The 23,007-nt window shown below is 45.3% G+C and overlaps 1 protein-coding gene across 5 annotated transcripts in view; it reads right to left on the bottom strand.

Annotated features, from left to right (window-relative positions):
* The window catches only part of Ap3b1 (adaptor related protein complex 3 subunit beta 1), a 200,184-nt gene that overhangs the window by 26,510 nt on the left and 150,667 nt on the right, over window positions 1-23,007 (bottom strand). For all 5 annotated transcript variants that reach the window (XM_087621633.1, NM_001429216.1, XM_087621631.1 and 2 more), the window contains 2 exons: window positions 8,666-8,897; window positions 4,576-4,660 (listed from right to left, as the gene is read on the bottom strand). In XM_087621633.1, the coding sequence (XP_087477759.1) occupies window positions 4,576-4,660; window positions 8,666-8,897 (317 nt within the window). The remainder of the gene's footprint in view (window positions 1-4,575; window positions 4,661-8,665; window positions 8,898-23,007) is intronic.

Raw genomic sequence — 23,007 nt, 5'->3', positions numbered from 1 at the left:
CGTTTCTATACAGTCCATGCTTTAAAAGTCTGTAACTTACACTCTGTTCTAAGACTGCACCAAACATTATTTGTGTCCAATTATTCTTTTTCTAGTCCAGCCATCAGAAAAGCATATACTTAATCCTTTCCTCGAGTTTCCACGTCATTCTCTCTCAGGTAGGCGGCCTTGATATTTCTGCAGTGGCATCCTTCAGCCTCAGATTATGTCTGCTACAGCAGTGAGGTGATCCAGTCAGAGGCTGGATCCGTAGCTCTTTGACTCCTCAATGGCTTCCTCAACCCTCCTCACTTTCCTTTGCACACACCCACTCTGGGCTCCATACCCGTCACATCAGTTTGTGCTGTTACAAGTGTCTCTTACAGGGGTGTTTCCTTTGCACACACCCACTCTGGGCTCCATGCCCGTCACATCAGTCTGTGCTGTTACGGGTGTCTCTTACAGGGGTGTTTCCTTTGCACACACCCACTCTGGGCTCCATGCCCGTCACATCAGTCTGTGCTGTTACAGGTGCCTCTTACAGGGGTGTTTCGTTCCATGGTCTTCATTTTCTCACTAAGCATTCATCTGTTCCTATTTGTTTCTAATGACTAATAATTATTTGTAATTTCTGGTTGGTCAGCCAATGGTACTCTCTCCTCTCGCTCTGTCTCTGCCTCTATTTCTGCACCCATCTTAATCAATTAATCTTCTTTAGTTTTTCTTTTCTTTCTTTCTCCTCCTCCTCTCCTTCCTCCTCCTCCTCTTCTCTCCTTCTCCTCCTCCCCCTCCTTCTTTTTTTCTGTTCCAAAAAGCTTTATTTTTACTGGCTCCAGGGCGGTTACAAAGCTACCTAGTGTCTTCAGAGGTTCGTTCAGGTGGGGGTCCTGAGGCCGCTGGTGTAGAGCAGAGGAGGGAGCCCTTGGAAGGCGCAGAGGTCTCCTAGTGGTGCTTGAGTGAGGCGCTCAAAGAGATACTCACCCAGAGATGCCTGGGGCGCACCAGTCTGCGCTAGTTGTGGCCCTGCCAGCCCACAGGTGGTTGCCCATCTTCTTGATGAGCTTCACCTCCTTAACCAGGAAGTGACTTTCCAAGAAGTCACAGAGATGAGGGTCTGTGCGGGCAGAACTCAGGACACGCACACCCAAGAGGGCCTGGCTCAGGTTTTTCTCCACAGTCAAGGCAGCAAGATGGATTCTGCACATCCTGGAAGAGTGCACAGCCCCCTCGATCGTTCTGAACTTGAGGAGATGCTCGTGCCCTCACACTTCTCCTCAGCTAATTCGTGGAAGAAGTGGCCTATGCCCTCCAAAGCCATCCCGATCAAAACAGAAGGCCAGAGAGAGGTAGGTGTAGGAGGCTGCAGGTGCAGGTTGGCCGGGCAGTTCACGGCAGATAATTCTGTGGAATACTTCTGATGGATCTGAGAGGTCACAGCTGATCCAGAGTATGGGGCTAACTGCAAAGAGCCGGTGCTGGCTGGTCCTAGCCAGCAGATGGTCCTGGAGGCTGTGACTAGAGAGACTTGTAAGGCAGCTTGGAAGTTAATAAGTGGGAGTCCCTGGGCCTGTTTCTTCCAAAACACTGTTAAAGCAAGACACAGATCCACAGGCCCTCCAAGGCTGCTCCAGCTTTTCAAGAGGGTTTCATTGTGCAGTCCTGGCTGTCCTGGACCTCACTCAATAGACCAGGCTGATCTTGAGTTCTGAGTTCCACCCGCCTCTGCTTCCCAAGCGCTGGGACTAAAGGTGTGTACAACTATCTCCTGACTCTGCTCGACTTTCAAAGGATGGATTTTTCTTTTTAGTGGATTTTGAACAAAAAACAGTGGACACGAATGATGTTTTGTAGTTAACTTAAGCCATAATGTATTATTTGTGACAGTCTAACCCACTCACCCCCAAGACAGGGGTCTGTTCATGCAGTATTCACTTTAAAGAGCTAGATCTATGGGTATTAATATTTGAGGATTTTAACTAAGAAATTAATTGGGCAGTGCTTTAAAATGCAAAGTAGCGGGAGCGGTTATAAAATATGTAAGACCATGTATAGTCGTGCTCCTACTCCATCAGCCCATCTTACTGTGACGACAGTTAGTCCGAGGACAGCAGCAGCACTCCAGGGCTTGTATCAAATATGCTCTCATCAACGTTTATACGCTGACTTATATAATGTACTCCAGACGAAATAAAACAGCCATGGCAGCCATTCTCACCCTCTTCTTCCTCCTCTTCCTCCTCCTCCTCCTCCTCTCCCTCCTCTTCCTCTCCCTCCTCTTCTTCCTCCTCTTCCTCCTCCTCCTCTCCCTCTTCCTCCTCCTCTTCCTCCTCTCCCTCCTCCTCCTCCTCTTCTTCCTCCTCCTCCTCTTCTCCCTCCTCTCCCCCCTCCTCCTCTTCCTCCTCCTCCTCTCCCCCCTCCTCCTCCTCCTCTTCTTCCTCCTCCTCCTCCTCCTCTTCCTCCTCTTCCTCCTCCTCCTCTTCCTCCTCTTCCTCCTCCTCCTCTTTGTCCTCCTCCTCTCCCTCCTCCTCCTCCTCCTCTTCCTCCTCCTCCTCTTCCTCATCCTCCTCTTCCTCCTCCTCCTCTTCCTCCTCTTCCTCCTCCTCCTCTTTGTCCTCCTCCTCCTCCTCTTCCTCCTCCTCCTCCTCTTTGTCCTCCTCCTCTTTGTCCTCCTCCTCTTCTCCCTCCTCCTCCTCCTCCTCCTCCTCCTGCTCCTCCTCCTCCTCCTCCTCTTTGTCCTCCTCCTCCTCTCCCTCCTCCTCCTCCTCCTCCTCCTCTTCCTCCTCTTCCTCCTCCTCCTCTTTGTCCTCCTCCTCCTCCTCTTTGTCCTCCTCCTCCTCTTCCTCCTCCTCCTCCTCTTTGTCCTCCTCCTCCTCTCCCTCCTCCTCTCCCTCCTCCTCCTCCTCCTCCTCCTCGTCCTCCTCCTCCTCCTCCTCCTCCTCTGCCAGGACTGTTCCAGTGCACCACTAAGCCAAGGCGACACTTACTATGCAAAAGGCGCAGCAGTGACTGGCACCTAAGGCCGATTGATCTCCACGTCACCACCATCGCCCTCCCCCACGAGCACTCCAATGGAGGTATTGATTGAAGCACTGCCGATCGGTTTCCATTTTCTGATTTTGGGCAGGCCAATTAAGAAAGTGAGTAATTGTGATTACGCTGCTTCAGGGTCAATGACACTTGATGCAAGACAAAGTGCTCTTTTCGGAACGCACAAAAGATAATTTTTGATCTAGCATGCTCTCGTGCAAGATGAAATACAAAGTAACTTAGTAAAAACAAACAAACAAAACGCATCAAGCACGACAGTGTGTATCTCTCCCTAGAAGGTGTTGGTTAGCTGTAGGAGACAAAGTGCAAATGTGGTCCAAGAAACTATAAAAAAGTCCTTGTGACTTTTAGTAAAAAATGGAAAAATAACAACACAATTGATTGTAAATTGGAAAGATAAAGGAATATTTTAGGTTTTAATTTTGGTCTGTCATTGGGCTCACATTGTCGAAATCACTAAAATGACACCGCTCTGGTGCTGGAGGCAAATCTATTTAGAGTAGTGTTACTCATAGCTGTGCTCAGTCGTATTGATCTGTGTTGTCTGTCTAATAGAAAAATAATAAACAATTACTAGACAGTGCTGGGGAAAAGTAATCAGTTTTTATATCTCACTAATAAACAGACCTCCCAAAACATAAAGGTGGTGATCTGCATAAAATCGATGTGCCTGCCGCACGCTTGTGGTCCTCACTGCCCGCTCTTGGCAGCGACAGAGGTAACGCTGGGCCCGAGTCTCTTGGAAAACGACAAAGAAAGGTTTGGTACACTTCTATACATTTACTTTAAAACGTTTTGGTCCTGACTTGCAAAATTTAAATCCTGACAAATTCTATCTTAAACTGGCTAAAACTGAGATACATAAAATACCTCATATTTAAAAACAAACAAACAAACAAACAAACAAACAAACAAACAAGTAACTTTCACTTAAAAAACAAGATAGACCCTACATCAGAAAACAAAACAAGGATGGCGGTTCTGAGCCGCCCTTGGTTTGCTCTGGCTTCCCAATGGCCTCGGGGTCCATCAGCGTCTACACACCCTACAGGAGCAGAAGTCTGAGTCTAGAAGGACTCCAATAACTCGCGGTTATGACATTTCAGTCAACTTTGTAAATGTCCTCAAGCGCTTTTCAAAAGTAACATAAAAGGAGGAAAATGTTTTAGAAAAGGCTCAGAATCAGTGATATTCTACTCAAGAAACTCACTGTGTCTCAAAATGACAGCCTGTCCTAGAAGATGCCTGCCCTGAGCTACTCAGTGATATTATCAAACTGTTCATTTCTCCTGGATTTTCTAAAATTATATTATTAAAATTAAAAAAAAAAAAAACCCTAGTAATAGCCTTTTTTGCCTGGTACACTGTCTAGGCAGGCATCTCAGAAATACTAAGAACGCCCACGCAGTACACAGCGCGTGAGTACCAGCGTGTCCATGGTAGTATACATGTGTGCGTAAACGCTTTGTCTTACAGAAAAGGCGTCTGAAAGACCACTTTCCATCCTTAGTCCTATACAGACAATACAAGCAGAGCAACTGAACTTACCACAGCTGAAAACTGGCCGTCTGTGTAGAATCACAGAAGTCAATACCCATCGAGACAGTAACGGATCCCTCAGGCTCCAGAGACTCTAAGAAAGAGGGTAATTTACACATTAAAACATGGAGGACAGGAGAAAGCGGTAAGGGAACCACTGAATGAACACTCAGGCCATTCATGCCAAAGACAGACTTAATTACCACTCTGAGGAGAGGTGCACTAAGAATATTAAAGGGAATTACCAACTCACGACGGTAACTCTGAGAACTCGGCGCTGGACACAAATCTATGGGTTTGAGACTCTCCCTTATTCTTAGAGTTCACTGTTTAAGCTACTCCATCAGTGGTGGGTTTCACAGCATTCTCGTGGATCACGTCATATAGGGGCTCATCTAACTGCCTTCCCCTTGCAGCTGTGCCTCCACCTCAATCCTTCCAACAGTCCTCTCTCCTGTTTCTATGTCACATGAATTCCACTACTATTAATGTCCTCAGCATTCCCTGGTGTGGTTATTTGACTGAGAATGGTCCCCATAGGCTCTCATACTTGAATACCTTGTCTCTTCTTGGTAGAACTATTTGGGAAGGATTAGGAGGTGTGTCCCTGGGACTGAGACTTGGTTTCAAAAGCCCATGCCATCATTACCGTTAGCCCTTTCTCTCTTTCTGCCCCTACCTTAATGTGGGGATGAGATGTGAATTCCCAGCCCCACTGCCTGCCCATCTGCTACCATGCTCCCTGCCACGATGGTCATGGAGTCTACTATCCTCTGGTACTGTGAACCCCAAATTAAATGTTGTGTTTTATAGATGCTTTGGTTGTGGGACCTTAGCACAGTAACAGAAAATCAACCAAGACAGTTCTTAAGAAATCTTCCCACCAATGTCCCTTTTCTGTCATGATCTATAATCAAAATCAATCTCAATCTCTCTCTCTCTCTCTCTCATATGCAACCACACACACACACACACACACACACACACACACACACACACACACACAAGCAACCACACACATGCATGCTCACAAAATATCAAGTCTTCGACCATCTTTTCTAGAAAGCTGCACACTATCATAGCACCGATTAAGGCTGTTCTCTTCTCACAGAGTAAGGCTACTCTTCTCTCCTTCCCGTGCAGAAGACGGAGCCCAGGTAAGAAGGAACTCTACTTCTGAGCCATAGCCCAGTCATCCTTTACTGAATCCCTAACGCCATTTTCTGTACTATAAACACCAAGGTTTGGTCTTCTTTCTATCCTACATCCCAGAGGTTAGCAATTCTGTCACCTCCCGAGCACGACTGCATTCCTAAGTCATATCCTTCGCCTTGTACATATTGCTAGTGTCCTGACACTGCTCGACTCTGCTTTGAGTGTTAGGATAATGAGCCTGAGGCTTAGTGCTGTGCTAATTCTGGAGGACAGTGCATGATCAATGGCATGTTTTACTACGTGAATGCTTCAAGAACAAAATGATCAGCATAAAATCATTCATATAATGGATTTTATAATACTTGGACACTGTTTCTGAACTTGCTGTTGTACACTGGAAATGGTCTAATGTGAATCCTTATTGCCCTCCCCCCAACCCCCACATCAATCCTTTGTCTTCTTAATGTCTTTGGAAAACTAGGCAAATAATATTCCTATGGGAAATCCAGCTCCCTGCTAAAAGAAGGGCAAATCCAGAGATGTTAGGGCAGTATATAACAGACTGCAGACCAGGAATACTATCAGAGATGTTGGGGCAGTATATAACAGACTGCAGACCAGGAATACTATCAGAGATGTTGGGGCAGTATATAACAGACTGCAGACCAGGAATACTATCAGAGATGTTGGGGCAGTATATAACAGACTGCAGACCAGGAATACTATCAGAGATGTTGGGGCAGTATATAACAGACTGCAGACCAGGAATACTATCAGAGATGTTGGGGCAGTATATAACAGACTGCAGACCAGGAATACTATCAGAGATGTTGGGGCAGTATATAACAGACTGCAGATTAGGAATACTATTTCTGACCCTTTAAGATGGGCACACATTTAATGAATAAAACATCTCAAGTCCCTTTTATTTTTCACAAAAACATGAAAACACAATTTGTGGTTTTGTGTCCGTGAGATGATTTTCGAGGGTGATTAGATACACTGCACACTGTAACTGGCTGTAATCTATTGTGGTAGGGTCTGGGTCGTGTTACACACATGGAAAAAAACTCTATCTTAAAAGCATCCAATCAATGCTCCCAAAATGAATGAAATATTGTAGCCATAAGAATTTTCCTCAGAACAAAATGCGTACAAGTAGTACTAAGGCAACGGTGTTCATATTTTAATGCCAAATTAACGTCACACTATGAAATTTATTGTATTTATTTCTTCTATTCTACATAGGCCAATAAAAGGTCAACTCATCAACTCATTATGCCGGCCAAAGGAAGCATTAATACTGTTCTACTGTTTTAACCTTTGGATAACATTTCCAGCCCAGACAACCCATACATCAGCTACTCGACACTGCTTAACTAAACTAATTTTTAAACTAGGTAAAAGGGCTAGATTGCAAGCAGTGAAAAGAAAAAAGATCACAAATTGGTATATTCTGTAATTCCTTGGCAATATATCAAATAATGCAAATTAATCCAGTAAAAATTAGAATAGAGTACACTGTTTAAGTTCTCTTAATTATCAAGTATGAAATCCTGGTATTCAGTAACTCTGCGTTACTTTGGTTGCTTATGAAAGTCTACTAGACTTTACACTAGAAGCTGTCATTTCTCTTGTAAAATAATATTACACACACAAAGCATGGTGTCTCACAAAGCCAGGGCTGGGATAGGGAAAACCAGAACAGCCATGCACAGTTAAGTGAGGAGGGAAAACTCCCTGACTTCATCCTGCGCCAAGACCTTTATTCCCTTCATATGTCAGAAAACAGAGCTGATATTTCAAGGCTACCACGCCAGAAATCTACTTCCCTTTCTGTTTCTTTTAGATAGAGTCCGAGTAGCTAAGAATGCCCTCGTATAACTGAAGGTAACCTTGAACTTCTGACCCTCCTGCCTCCACTTCAGGTAGGGTTTATGTGAGGCTGTTGGGGTCATAATCAGGGCTTCATACACACCCCAGATCACAAAACTCACACCATCCTTTCCAGAGATGTTCTGTCTGAAGCTTCTTCCAACTAATCCTTAAGATTGTGTTCACTCGTAAAAACAAAATGTTTTCTGAAAATACTTAAAACTGTCAAGGGTACAGCAGAAGGCCTGACCCTGTGCTGGGCATCTGGGCAGGGCATGTGTGGGAGCTGTAGGCCCAGTGAAGCTGCCTCCTGCATGCGGGACAGGGGCCGCTGCCACTGCACCTTGTACTTCATGCAAAGAGAAGCAAGGTTCCCCTTCTGTGTTTTGAGCATGGACACATCTTGACTGTAAATGGCGGTAACAGATCAAGGATATTTAAAGCCACAGGTAACTATGAGCACACAGCAAAGGATGTTCAGTATCCTGTGTGTGAACAGGAGGACACATGGGGTTGGGGATTTAGCTCAGCGGTAGAACGCTTGCCTAGCGAGCGCAAGGCCCTGGGTTCGGTTCCCAGCTCCGAAAAAAAAAAAAAGACACACACAGGAGGACAATAGAACGTATTCATCCTGGGACTCTTTACTTCTCAATTCATGGATGTAGAAGGAACATGAAAGGGTCTGGAGCCATGAGAGGCACTATGTTCAAAAAGACAGACTCTTTACGTTACCTACGAAGAGGTGGGGGAGAAAGCTGAGCAGCAGGGGTGAGGGGAGGTGATGCAGACAGGGCAGACCCGCCCCTCATCATACCAGGGTTCTGACACTGAGACCCGATTCACTAAGGGAGAAGAAACACTTGTTTGATGTGATAGATTCAGGTTTTAAAAAGTGGCTGGGAATATTGTCCAGGGGTAGGATCCTGGGGAAGACCCAGTCACCCACCAACACACACACACTGGGCACTCTCACAGGTAGTAGATGATTCTGTATTTTATCTTGTTCGAAAACTCTGCTTTAACAGTGAAAGTGTTTAGCAAGCGAGGTTCCAGTAAGACTTGGCATTACCTATGGGATGGAAGACGTGCATCTGCACGCCCACAGCAAGCTTCTTCCCGCCTACGTGGATGTTCTCTATCTTCCCATCGGAAGTATTGGTCAGGGTTATCTGTACAGAGACCATCTTGTCACCGAAGATGCAAGGCTGTCTTGGGAAGCAGTAGTGGGCAGCCAGTCCTTTCCCACGCATGCGGTGAAGCAGCTCATGTGTTTTTGTGGGCACGAAGACAGGTGTACTGACCTGGGCACATGGGAGGACAACAGGAGTTGGTGAGAACGGTCACTACTGCTTTTAGAGAACAAGCCAATACTCACGCCATGTGCTTGCCCTAAGTTATTATGTAAACAACATAAACGTTAGAAGATACCACACAGTCAGAAGAGGTGAAGTTATGGAGTGAATGCCTCAACGCAGCATTGACACTTTACTTTGCTGGGCAGTGGTGACACACACCTTTAATCCTAGTTCTTGGGAGGCAGAGGCCCGCCTGGTCTACAGAGTGAGTTCCAGGACAGCCAGGGCTACACAGAGAAGCCTTGTCTCAGGAAAGTCAAACCATGCCTCCTCATCACTTCACTCTATTTCTGCAGGTGTACATTAAAATATTTTAGTAACAGAAAACAAGAATAACCAGTCATATAATACGTAACGTTTTTGGGAGCAAGGAGACAGGGTCTCAGTACACAGTGCAGGTTAGCTCAGATCTGGGATCGTCTGGTCTTGCTGTTGAGAGCTCCATGCCATGGCGGTCGGCCTCATGCCCTGAATATGTAAGCACTTTCCTCTTACAAGGAGTATATGAGTTTTGTTTTTACTCTTTAACCTAAACCGTCCATCTGTGACCCTCTTGGTGACTTTATAACTCCATTTGGAATTTTCCAGTTACTTTTCTTGGCTGTGTCAGTACATGACATCCCTACCAGTAACAGACATCACGTGCCTTCCCCTTCAATCCTGAACACTCACCCTCACAGCTTCTCACTGGGTAGCACAGGTTTGCCCAGAACCTGTAAGCCTTCTGCCCCAACCCCAAGTCCTGGGATTTTGGCATTCACCATCTGTGGTCAGCCATGAGCACTTTTCCCTTGAGTGGAAGCACTGTGAACTCTAGCTTAAGCTGGCTTCCTCCTTTGGTTTACTGATTAAAACAACCTTCCCTACCATGATGACAACTGTTCACCGTCAACTGGAGGGGATTAGCCACCTGGGAGACACCTGGGCCAACTGAGGAAGGACACCTATCTGACTGGAGGAGCCCAGGCAAGCATTTCTGTCTACTGCCTGACCATAGACCCAGAAGCAGATCCTACCCAACCTTGCTGCCATGGTTTCCACCACGACAGACTTATGCTCTCACTACAAGAGCCAAAGAGATCTGTCTTCTTGAAAGTCTTTCTGTCCGGCAGTTTGTCACAGTACCAGCTAATACACCTACTTTGAGAGCAGATGGTCATCACTAAAATTCCTTCAGGGCTTTATTAGGAAACATCTCCTTATACTTCCATTGAATGCTGGATTTTAGAAAAGTTCTTTCCTTAACTGTACTAATTGGAATCACACACAGCAAATTAAAGAAAGAGGGAGAGAAAAAGAGAAAAGCTGTCTATTATAAAACCATGGGATAGGCATCTTTCCTTTCAAAATGTAAGTATTGTAGCACATCAGGCCTGCTACAAATAATTAACAATAAATAACTTTTAATAATTTTAAATTCAACAAAACATCATAAATATGAAATGATAAACTGCCTACTATTTACCATAAAACAGTATTCTATAAAAGGTAAACGAGGATCAGAATTTAAAGTAACCTTTGTAAAAATCTGCCAACCAATTTGCAACATATATTTAAAAAAAAAAAAACCCAGCTACTTAAGTCCCAAATTTTGTTCAGCATTTTCTTCTCATTAAGCTGGTGCTCCATGTGACCTTTCTGATGACAGCAGCGAGTGGCCTGTCTTAGTTTTACTTTGGTTTCCTGCAGGGCTAAGGATCAAACACAGGACCTCAAAAACTGGTGAGCACAGTGTTCAAGTCTACGTGCTTCCTTTTCCACAGGACAGTGGCAGACACAACTCTGGAAGCTCAGATAATGAAGTCACAAGTCTGGGCTCTTCCTGTGGTACCCAGCAAGATCGGATCTCAACACTAACTGTTTTTAAAGACTATTTTACTGGTTTTTAAAGACTATTTTATTTGAAGGACGTTAAACCCTGCTCTGAGCTCTCAGGTACTGTTTAGCACAGACCCGAACGCCCATGCTCAGTGTGAACACACTCCACGACAGAAGGGTGACCTTAACAGGACGGGCTTAGGTGCACAAGGGGCACCAGAGTTACAGCAACCAACCTGAGCACGAGCCTGCAGCTGACAAGTGGTATTTTCTAGCATTACCTGTTGATTCTCTCAGAGACTGAGCGTGTCACTTCTGACCTACGCTGTCTGACATGTGCTCATCATAGTCACTCAGGAGACGGTGACAAGGCAGTTTCGTTCGTGTGGAAGCTCATAAAGGCTGAGCTGCACACAGTATGGGAGCAAAAGCTGAGACTGTAACACAGAAGGGAGGGTGACTAGGAGGCTGGAGAGGAGCAGTGCCGCACGCTGCCGCAGTCAGCATCGTCAGTCGGCTTGGCACTCTGGGAAGGGGTGGACATCTTTAAGAGCGGGGTTCTTGGGAATATAGTTTTAGCAGCCATTTTCCTTTGAGTTCCATGCATGGATGAGTGACCTTAGGGCTTTCTAAGGACAGCATTACTTCAAGCACAAAGCAGTAATGACTAATCATTCACTTTCTCTGTCTCACATTCACTAACACACTTTGCTAACCAGGATACTAAGTACTCTAACACAAAGTGTTCAGAGAACTGAGTAAACTAATCAGTGTGATAAATGCCACAACAGAGGTAGCAGCACAGGCTCAGCACAGGCAGGCCTGACATCCTGGGGACAGGAGAGAACATAGCCACTTGAGTGAATGGAGCACGGCTGTGGCAGTGCCCTCTGCTTCCACAGTACCACGGCCTTCTGAGCCTACCATCCCTCAGCTGGTTAACTAGTCTTGGGTTTCTGATCCTAAGTCCCACCAAGCAGGCACCTGGGTTCAGTCTGCTGAAACACAGCAGGCAGAACCACTCCACTAGGGTGAGGTAGCACCATGTCTCTCCCCTGCTCCAACCCTCCAGTTCCTTGAAGAGTAAAAGCTAAACTCCTTACAGAGGCCCAGAAAAAGACCAAAGCTGTGTGTTCCTGATGACTTCACCCCTCTAACTCCTGACCCCACTGCTCACTCCTTCACCCCAACAGCCATACTTCCGCCATGTGCCCATGGCATTTGTCACCCCTTTACCTGGAAGGTCATGTCCTCACAGATCACCTGGGCTGGCTCTCAGGTGCCTCTGCTTTAAAGTCACCTTCCTAAAGAGGCTTAGCAGGATTTGTCTCCTCCCTATTTCCCTTGTCCTTTCCCACTGTCCCTTAATTCTGTGCTCCCTCTCCCCACCCCCCTCACTTCCTTCATTTTAACCCAGGTCTCTATGTAGCCATGGATGGCCTGGAACTTGCTTTGTAGACCAGGCTGGCACAGAGATCCATCTGCCTGCTTCTGCTTATAGAGTACTGGTACTAAAGGTGTGTACCACATGCCCAACACGTCATAGCAAAATATTTAATTATTACGTTTATTAGCTGGTTTCCCACTCGTTCTTTATTTTTTCTTTTTTTTTTTTTCTTTTTTTCTTTTTTTCGGAGCTGGGGACCAAACCCAGGGCCTTGCACTTGCTAGGCAAGCGCTCTACCACTGAGCTAAATCCCCAACCCCTCGTTCTTTATTTTAAAACATAATTTTACCCATTTTCATAACTCAAAGCATAATTTAACCATTTAAAATATTACAGCGTTTCTAGTAATCTGCGTCTAGCATTGGTTATAACTATACACAATTTGATGTTAAGTCTTCAAATACAGAAATTTCTTAAAAATATCACAGCCTACGGGAGCAGTGGGGGGAGCAGTGGGGTCAGTATCAACATTTGTTAGTTTTGGGAAATGATTTAAGATTTCCGTTAAATATATTTCTATTATATATGCATATATATATATAATAACATTATGAACAAAAGAAAAAAACTACTTCTAAACGTGTACACAAAGAACAATTTATTGACGAGAAGTTCTATGAAAAAAACATTAGAAACATATAGATTCAGGTAAGAAATGATTTTAATAAACCTGTACTACCCAAGACAGGATTAAAAAACAGTGCTGGCAAACACTAGTTTTTTTAATGATGTATTTATTTTTATTTTATGTGCACTGGTATTTTGCCGACATACCTGTTTAAGAGCCCTGGAACTGGAGTTGCTGACGGTTGGGAGCCACCATGTTGGGGGTGGGCATTGTGCCCTGAACTGGGGCCCTTTGGAGAAGCACCTAGTGCTCTTAACCGCTAAGCCATCTCTCCAGCCCTGAAAATGCTGGTCTTGATTTTGTAATGACGAATGTTCTAAAAGGTCAATGTTCGCTGTATTCTAAGCAGATGACATGGCCACCCTCACTGGGATTCCCGAGGACATAACTAGCTCACCGGCTGCAGTGACATGACAGTGCAAAGCTTCCGCAGACGGAGGAGAACAAAAGCATCCAGTCCCGTGAGACGATGCCCACAAATCTCCCCCAGCATAAAATAATAAAAGTGTAAATAATGAAAGTCGTTCGTGTGCCTTTAGATGGTTTGTGAGAATAAGCAATCAATTCGGCAGCCACAACATTATTTCTAAAGGAAATCTATGTGGCTCATGACGCCTGTAGACGCACAGAGACAAAGCACACATATTTTATCAGTTTATTACAGTAAGCAAATAAGCGTGGAGTGAGAGCACATAACTGTCTACTTAGCGCTTACTGAAACATTTATAAGAGCTGTTATCCCCTAATAACAGACAGACAGCGTGCGGGTCTAGAGACGAGAAAAGCTTCATATTTTTTAACACTTCACTAAAAAGTAACTGAAGAGTGTAAAATGAAAAAATACTCTGTGCAGTTAGCAGGTAATGGACCATATTATCAACTCAGCTTAGATTTATAGGGTACAAACTAGTTACTAATAGTTATTTTATGACATAGCATGTCTGCTTTTTCTTGAGATTATTAAGATTAAAGTTGTAAAACTTCTTTTGAACATAGCTGTTCAAAATGATTGAATTATAAAATCTGAAATGAGACTTGAAAATAAAACACGGAGTATCCGGTGAGCGACTGGAGGAAGGCTGCTCCAGCTGTGGCGTTACTATTTCAGAGATGACATTTCCACATAAAGCTTTATGAAAACGGTGTTTTCCAGCCTTTTATGCTTTAATCTGTATTTAGTTACACAATCATCTTTAAGTATTATCAATCTGTTCTGTTTTCAAATTTCAAAAACACGAAGAGAGGTAATACATAAACTGTGGTCCCCGTCGGTCTTCTCTCGCTCAGCTTACTGCAGTGCCTGTTTAGATCAGCCTGACAGAGCGATGCGGTAAGGAACTGCCTGTCAGTAGAGGTGAGCCGCAGCTTTAACATTAGCGCTTTTTAAACCAATTCGCTTCGATTGGTAAGAATTATACAGCAGAGAACCTCCATGTTGCTTTATTTACCAATAAATATAGACAGTGGGCTGGCTGTGTCTCCAGTCTGGGCGGAGTTTGCCTACCTGGACACAGAGTCAAAGAGACACACTGAAACCTTCCAGACAGCATCACTTCAAACTAAGGTTTGTTATCTTAAGAACAACTTCCTACGCTTATAAACCTGACTGATATAGAAAGTAATTGTGACAATTTCCAATATTTTGAGTAATGAGCACAGATTATGAAAAAAAGATACCACATGGTATCTTGCACCATTTGTAACTACAGTTCTAGGGGATCCAAAGCTTTCTTCTGACCACTGTGAGCACCAGGCATGTATGTGGTACACAGACATACGTTTGCAGGCAGGTCTGAACACAGTATGTACACTTGATGATTATTAGTGCATGCATGTAAACAGGCACCAGCAAGCAAGCCTTATTTGTGTGTGTCTTAACACTAAGAATAGTTCTAGTATTTTTAAATGGTTGTGAAATCATAATGACATTTTATGACACTAAAATTTGTAAAATTCTACTTTAGCATGTAAACCATTTATTAGAACACTCCCCCTTTTTCCCCTCTCTCAGGCTGTTTCTGTACCACACTGGCATCACGGATTGGCTATAGTCTACAAGGCTAAGGTAACCACTAGCTGAGGCAAAAGGCATCGGCTGAGATGATTGTGCATTCCTGGCCTGGGGTTTGTTTCTATGGTGTACTGCATTTCTGGATTTCTGCACTGTGAACCACCCTGCATCTCCAGGATGAAGACTCACTAGTCATGCTGTCTGCTCTTGTTAATGTATTCCTCAACTGGGTCTGCAAATATTTTGTCAAGAAATTCCGCATCCACGTTCTTCAGAGAAATTGGTGGATAGATTTACTGCTCTTTCTTTACCTAGTTTTGGTATCAGGGTAACAGTGGCTTTGTTAAATGACATTTTCTGGTGCTTCTTCACCTTCTATTTTATGGAATAAGAAGACTTGAAAGTTTGATCAGGACTCAGCAGTTACTCTGGACCTAGACTTACTTACTTTTTCTTTTTCCCCGTTGGGAAGCTTGTTAATAGTTTCAACCTGCAATGGGTCTATTTAAGTCCTTTTATCTTCTGGCTTTAATTCTGGTGTCACATGACTTTAGATTCCTCCAGCTACGTTGTTACCGCTTAGCATTGCTTTGGCTACTCATGCGTGGTCTTTTGTGATTCCACTGGAATTATTGGATTTTTTTCTAAATCTATAGAGTATCACTGGAATTTTCCTCGGCACTGCATTAAATATGTAGATTAATTCTGGTAGCAGAGCAATCTCCAAAAAATTAATTCAGCCAATATAGGAGCATGGACGCTCTCTTCACTCTCTAGCATCCTCTTTGAATTCCTTTCTGTGCGTCCAAGTTCCACCCACCTCAGGGTACAGCACCGGGCAGGGGCTGGGTTTTGGGAAAGCACTGAGACACTGAGGCACAGAGACACCGCTCCAAGGGTGGGAAGGCACACTCTGGAGGGCGGGGCGCGTGGGGAACGCGGCTGTGGAGTTCTGACTCTTGGACATCCAGACATCCCTAGGAGTCTCTGAAGAGCTGAGAATGGAATCAGGGGACTTGCAGGCCAGAACAGTGTCTGGTCCAGTCTGGGGGTGGAGCTCTGTCTTGGCCCTGGGCGGGGGGGGGGGGGGGGGGGGGGGGGAAGGAATTGTCCTTAGCTTGGTGAAGGTTGTAAGGGGGAGCTCAGAGGGCCCTTCTATGGGAGAAGAGCTGCTGCTCTGTTGGCAAATGCTTTCTTCACGGCTCTCCACAGTGGATCTTGAAGAAAGAGACAGTCCATGGTTCTAAACTGTTTACTGGTTGTTCATGGCGGCGGGAGACAGGTGTATATGGCCTTCTCAGGGTCTGACCCTGGATTAAATTCCTTTTGCAGGGAGGAATGTCTGGGAAGGGAAGCTTATTGACCAAGCCTTCAGGGCCTCTGGGTACCTCATTAGCACAGAGAATTCTGTTCTGGGCCAATGTGATTACAGGTCACATTTCCTTATGTGGGAAGTGTGGCATGTGTTCTAGGCCAGGAGTCTGGCAGGGAGCGGAGAGTCTCCCAAGTTTCAGGTGTGTACCCACCAAGTCTCCAGGTCTCAACCCGCTCTACCCACCAAGCTTCCTGGCATGGCTTTACTGTCCCCCACCCTTCTGCATCTTAAAATTTTCCTTATAGAGATCTTTCATATCCTTGGTTAAGTTTATTCCTAGGAACTTATGTTTGGGGACTACCATGAATGGGCTTTCCCCCACTCTTTCTCTGGTGGTCAATGTTGGTAAATATGAAGACCGCTGTGCTGCTGGGTCTGTGTCCTGTGCTTACAGATGTAAGAGTTTCCTCCTAGAGTTCTACAGTCTTACGTCATTCTTTTGTCCAACTTCTGTGGCTAAGCCTCCGAGCATTACATGGTGTAAGGAAGAGAGAATAGGCATCCTTGTCTCATTCTTGATTTTAGGAAAAGCTAAGAGTTTGTCCCCCACCCCCATTTCTCTTCTGATTTTCATCTTTTCTCTTGTCTATGCTATATAATGTTACTCTAGTGTTTCAACCTTTCTTTAAAACAAAAATCCCTTCTATTACTATCTGTATCATAAGTCCAGGTCAAAAGGCTTCTCTCAAAAGCAGGGCTTCAACTCCCTCCTCCAGCAGATGAGAACCAACACAGGGACCCACACAGGGCAATGTGCACAGCCTGAGAGACCTTGGAACACTCATTCCTAAATGGGATGTCTCCATCAAATCCCTCCCCTAGAACTCAGAGATCTCTGCAGAAGAGGGGGCGGAGAGACTGTAAGAACCAGAGGACATGGAGGACACCAAGAAAACAGTGTCTTCCTGACACAACAGACTGATGCACATAGGAATTCAGAGACGATGGCAGCAGGCACAGGGCCCGCACAGCTTCAAAGCCAGGCACTGAGAGAGTGAAGTAGACACGAGCTCCCGTCACTACACTAACCAAGGAGTTACCTCCAACTGACAACTGCTTGCAAAGGAAAAGTTAGTTTTCCCTATTGCAGTATCATGGGTTATATCAACCACACATAAAGGTAGGCCCCATGCCCAACACAAACAAACTCAGTAGTATCTTTGTAGATTGTTTTTGTCTCATACTGTGTTCTCTCTCTCTCTCCTTCCCTTCCTCCCTCCTTCCCTCTCTCCCTCCTCCCTCCCTCCATCCCTCAGTCTGTTTTCTAAAGAAAGAGAAACAAAATGTAGGGTTGGATGGGTGGGGAACGCCTAAGAGATGAGGGAGTGAGGGAGGGGAATGAAAACAAATTATTTTCAGTTAAAAAAAGAAAGGACTCTGAAGACAGGACACTGCCCTTGGACACTACAAAGTTTCTCAAATTCTAATGACCTTGACAGGACACTGGCAATGACCTCTTCCTGTCTTTCAGGGTTGTCTTAAATTTAGGCTAATCAACATCTGAAATGTTTAATATGAAGTAATGTCTGAAGGAGTAAAGGAACCGAGGAACATGGATCTCATCTGGATAATGCCTAAGGGATAGGGAAGACACTTAGCCCACGTACACAGGCATATTTATTTGAAACAATAGATCGCACCAAGATGTCTTACTCAGTGACCGGGCAGAATGTAAAGAGTTCCTGTACATTATGTGTGCCAGGCTGAGGTACCACAGGCTACTGAGAAATTCCTGACACTGAGCAAGGATGGGAAATGGGTTCTCAGATCCCAAGACAGAAACAGAGACAACCACCTACATATGATCGTGAACACACTCTTACTGATTTGTGGGAAAACATTTAAAGTCTCTCACAGACAGAGAATTGGTTTACAGTATGGGGGCCGTAGGTTCTTTGGAGTCCAAGTCTGAAGCCATTTGAGGACCTGACCCCTGTGCAGATTTCTATCAATTTATTTTCCTGTGTTAATGCTGTCCGTAGTTACCTGAGAAGTTCACTCAGTGCGTTTGCTCGCACTCGTCCCTCCCCAGCCTCTTCCCACACCCCATCTACCCAACTCTATTCCCATCAGTCTATCCCCCCCCAACCCCATTACAGCCAGTTTATGCTGGCCAGCAATCCCTGAAGATGAAGCTTACAGGAGTCACACCACTAAATAAAACAGGCTTTCCCTCAGCCAGCAGCTGTTAAGGTCGACGGCTTCCCAACCAGGTTAGTTTCCGCTTCCCACTCTCCACTCTGGCGTTCTGCCTGCCTTGAGCTTGTGCAAGTCTTGAGCATGACGCCATACTCCTCAGAGTTCCTATGTTCCCTATCTGTGTTCCTGCTTCCTTAAAGTCGTTGACCACGTGTGGCTTTTATAATCTTTCTCCCCCATCTTCTGTGAAGATCCGAGAGCCTTGATGGAGAAGACTTGCATGTCCCAGGTCTCTGACTAGCTGTGGGTCTCTGTGTTAGCTACCATCTAGTGCACCTGCGCATGTCCACCTTCATCATTTCAGTTGTGGAATTTTACACTTATGCTAATTGGAAAATAACCCTTCCTATTTGGGCATTTTTAGAAGACCAAGTCAGAGTGCCGCCATTACAGGAGTGTGCTGCAGCAGTGGCTCACGCCTTTAACCCAGCACTCCAGAGAGGCAGACACAGAGCTCAGCGAGTTTGAGGCTAGCCTGATCTACATAAAAATCCCACATCACCCACAACTACACAGAGAGTTCCTGTCATGAATAAGTAAACAAATGAATGAATGAACAAACAGTGAGTGAAGGTGAGCAGGACAGCAGTTAGGGCTCGGGTATTAGTACCGATGCCAAGCGTCACAACCCCCTAGGCTTCTCCACCTTTCTTCTCTACACAAGGGGACTAATTCTGCACATCCTGCCTGGCTCACCCTGCTGTTATGAGGGCTGAGTGAGATGGCGTATGTGTAATTGATTTTTAAGCTCTGCAAAGAAGTTCAATAAATGGCATTTGGGGATTATTAGTAAACCGAGTTTTCAGTCATGTTGAAACAGCAGTCTGTCAGATGACAAAGGGTCACGAGGTTAAAAGTACACATCAAAAAAGCTGAATCATCATTGGAAAAAGGCTTTTATAACAATATTGCTGTATTTATTGATAGTGCCGTCCGAAGGCCTTTAAAAAAGCAATCCCTACCCCCATGTCCTTTCCCTCTCAGTCAGCAGTGGCTGAAGAGACTGTCTCTAAAAGGTTTCTAAATGATGTTGATGTTAAAATATATAGGATCGCCATTTAACAGCCTTTTAAAGAGCAGTCCGAGCACCATCTTTGTTAGCAATGAAGGGAGGTAGGGACTGTTTTTTCAAAGGCTTTTAGAGGATGCTGTTAAAAGAATATATAGTGACATCATTTAAGAGCCTTTTAAATAACATCCTCCCCCCCTCCCAATTGTAATGCCCTTGGCTTTCATTTATTTTGTACTATGAGCTGAAAATGGACAAGCAACAGATTACTGGCTATATAGCAGTGTCTGTGGATGGGGGTGATGCACTGCTTTTAAGAAGGCTGGTGTCCAGAAATAAATCCAACTCTTCAAGAGCAAAGTTCTGTGTCTACACAGGATGGTGCCCACCCTCTGATCACTGAGCTCTTTGATTGTCTCCTCTGAAAGCTTGCTGGACAAGCTACCTTACAAACAGGAGCAGAGTGGCAACCCAACCAGTCCAAGAATTCCTAGGGTATGAATGCAGCCCATGCCACTGCTCCCTAGTTAGTGCTCCATCCGTGTAAGGCTAACCCAACTCTCAGCTCCTGTTCTGCTGCTCTGAGTGCCCAGCTGCCGCGCTCTGATGGGAGGCAGTGTTCACTCAGGCTACGCACCAGACTCAGTTATGAGGGAAGGCAGCATGAAGCCTGACAGACAGTGGGCTCTGAGACAGGTCAGCCACGATGAACCCTCTCACATAACAACACGAAACAGTATTAGCCAAGAATGCAAGATATGAAATAATTTCATACTTCTTGTTGCTCTGGGTCTTCTCTGAGAAGAATCATTTCATTTTAAGAACCATATTTAAGGGGTTGGGGATTTAGCTCAGTGGTAGAGCGCTTGCCTAGCAAGCACAAGGCCCTGGGTTCAGTCCCCAGCTCCGAAAAAAAAAAAAAAAGAACCATATTTAATAGATCAATAACACTCTGAGGAAGGTTTAAAAAGAAAACTCAAAGTACAGCTCCCAAGCACAGAACACTTCAGACATAGAACTGGACGCCTTCACTTTTTATCCAGTCTTGCACAAGGAATTCACTCAGTTCTGATTTGCTACAATCACAGTGAACCATCTCTTACTTGGCATCCAACCTTTCACATCTCACTAAGTTAAACACCTACTACCACCGAGAACACACAGGCCAGGGGCAGGCCAGGCCTGCCACAGCTCAGGCATCCATTTTGACTTCAGTATTCAATGTAGGTATCATGTAACTTTTTGCATATTCTTTTTTTTTCTTTTCTTTTTTTTCTGGAGCTGGGGACTGAACCCAGGGCCTTGTGCTTGCTAGACAAGTGCTCTACCACTGAGCTAAATCCCCAACCCCTCATTTTACATATTCTTATGCCCCAGGTAATTAACAATGTGCTAAGCCTGAATAATACAATTTCTTTACATGTTTTAGCCCTTTTCCAAAACATAAATAACTTATTTCTCTGAGGCCTTAAAAGCAAAAATGAGCTAGTTATGTAATGTGTTTTTTCCTAGAAGCCTATTGTAATTCTGATGCTGTTACATGTTAATAGTTTCTTACACATCAAGAAAACAGCACTAGGAAGAGGTGAAAATTAATTTGCTGTGAAATTTTCAAAAAACTTGAGAGGATCTGGTAGAGGAGTGGATGGATCGGACAGGAGACCCTATAGCAAGGGCTGCACCTGAACCTCAGATGTCAAAGAGGACGGATTGCTGTGTGTGGCCTTTAGTGGCGTCTAAGAAATTGGAGCTGTCTCTGGCAGGTGGAACAGCAGAAAGGGCTACGGACCCCATCTTTCCTACATCTCCAAGAACAGAGCCATGCTAATTTTTTAGTTTAGGTCCATGAGACCCATTTCGGGCCCCTGAAGGTCCGAGGACTATACAGTACGTCTGTGGGGCTAGAGACGGCTCGGCAGTTACCAGTACCTGAGGTTTCCGCAGGAGCCGTGGGTTCGGTCTCTTGCACCCATGTGGTGGCTCGCCATCATTGCTAACTCTAGTTCCATGGCCTCCACTGCCCTCGGACGGCCCCGCAGGCACTGCACATATGCGACACATACATCCAGGCAAAACACATAAACTAGCATTCAAAGCCAGTGAGCCTGCATTGCTTTAAGCCATCTGTGGAAACACCCCTCATCAGTAAGAAGCTAGGTCTCTGAACCTCCCGCTGTGCTTCCTTGCAGCATGAGGTCTAGAGAAGGAAGGGTGGGGCACAAACGACCAACTGACCGGACCGCAGAAAGCTCTGCTCCGGAGGCAGCAGTCTTGCCCCTGCAGTGCTGAATTCAGTGGTGGCATCAGCAACTTCCACAGACACTGAATGGCGTGAAGGGCTCTCAGCCTGGACATGTTTGCCTAAGGGTTGTTGGTTTTAAAAGGATCCCTGCCCCAGCAGCTAGCTTCTCGCTTTAATAGATCCCAGGAGTTGACTGTGATGCTTCTGTGGTTAACTGGCAGGCACTGGGAATAAAGGATGACCTGTCTCAAGGTCACTTCAGGTGGCAGGGCTGAGTCCTTCTGGAAGAAACGAGTGCAGAATGGGATTACCCTTAGATTACTCTAGCAGCAGTAATAAGCATTGGTGAACTACAGCACAGGTAGATGTGGGGACAGGAAGGAAAACACAAATGTAAGGCACTGTGGATGGGAAAGAAACAGGGATGCTGCAGCAGGGCTGGAAGCCAGTGGGTAGGTATTACCAAGAACATGAACTGCCCTGAAGAAACTTCCTAAAAGGCACCTGTGCTAGAGACATCTCTTCCTGAAACAGTAACAATACAAGGTCTGATGTTTAGCTGGGTGGCGGTGGCACAGGCCTTTAATCCTGGCACATGGGAGGCTGAGGCAGGCAGATTTCTGAGATCATCTGGTCTACGGAGTGAGTTCCAGGACAGCCAGGCATACACGGAGAAACCCTGCCTTGAGAAAAACAAAACAAACAAACAAAACAAGAAAAGCACCACCAATAAAAAAAAGTCTGCTGTTCCAAAAGGTGAAGGCCACGTGAGTCTCTGAATACAGGTTCTGATCATCCTGCAGCTCTCTGGGTCTGTCACCATGACAACTCTAGGGAGGAGCAACACAGGGGTGTCTGTGAGAGCTTAAGCAGGAAGTCTAGTCATCATCACCCAATATTCGACAAATGCTACTGAGGAAAGGTGCCAACTTAGGGGACAGAAACCTGTGTGGACAGGATGGCAAACGTGACTCAGTAGGAACTCCACACAGGTGAATGATGCCAGAAAAGGCATTTGCTCTATCTGAGCTTCTTTCTACTACAGATAAAAGCAGGCTGACTTCCCCCTCCACATTGGGCAGCACTAGCCCTTCCACTTCCAGACCCTTTGTATGAAATCCTCTGCAGCTCAACTCCACTCTACCCCCTCCCTAGCTCACACGGTTTCTACTTCACAGGCGTGTAAGGCACGCCTGGAGACTGTGGCCATGCTCACTGACTCCCACAACTTAGGACTGCACATACAGGAGGAGGAAGACTATTGGGCACATTTACTTCCTGAGCCAGGGTCTCACTATGTTGCTCAGACAAGGCCCTGAACTCAAGA

Source organism: Rattus norvegicus, chromosome 2 (genome assembly GCF_021556685.1).
Source record: "Rattus norvegicus strain SHRSP/BbbUtx chromosome 2, alternate assembly SHRSP_T2T, whole genome shotgun sequence".
In the NCBI taxonomy this organism is placed as follows: Eukaryota; Metazoa; Chordata; class Mammalia; order Rodentia; family Muridae; genus Rattus; species Rattus norvegicus.
Note: the sequence above shows the minus strand (reverse complement) of the source record. Positions and strands in the feature narration are given on the sequence as shown.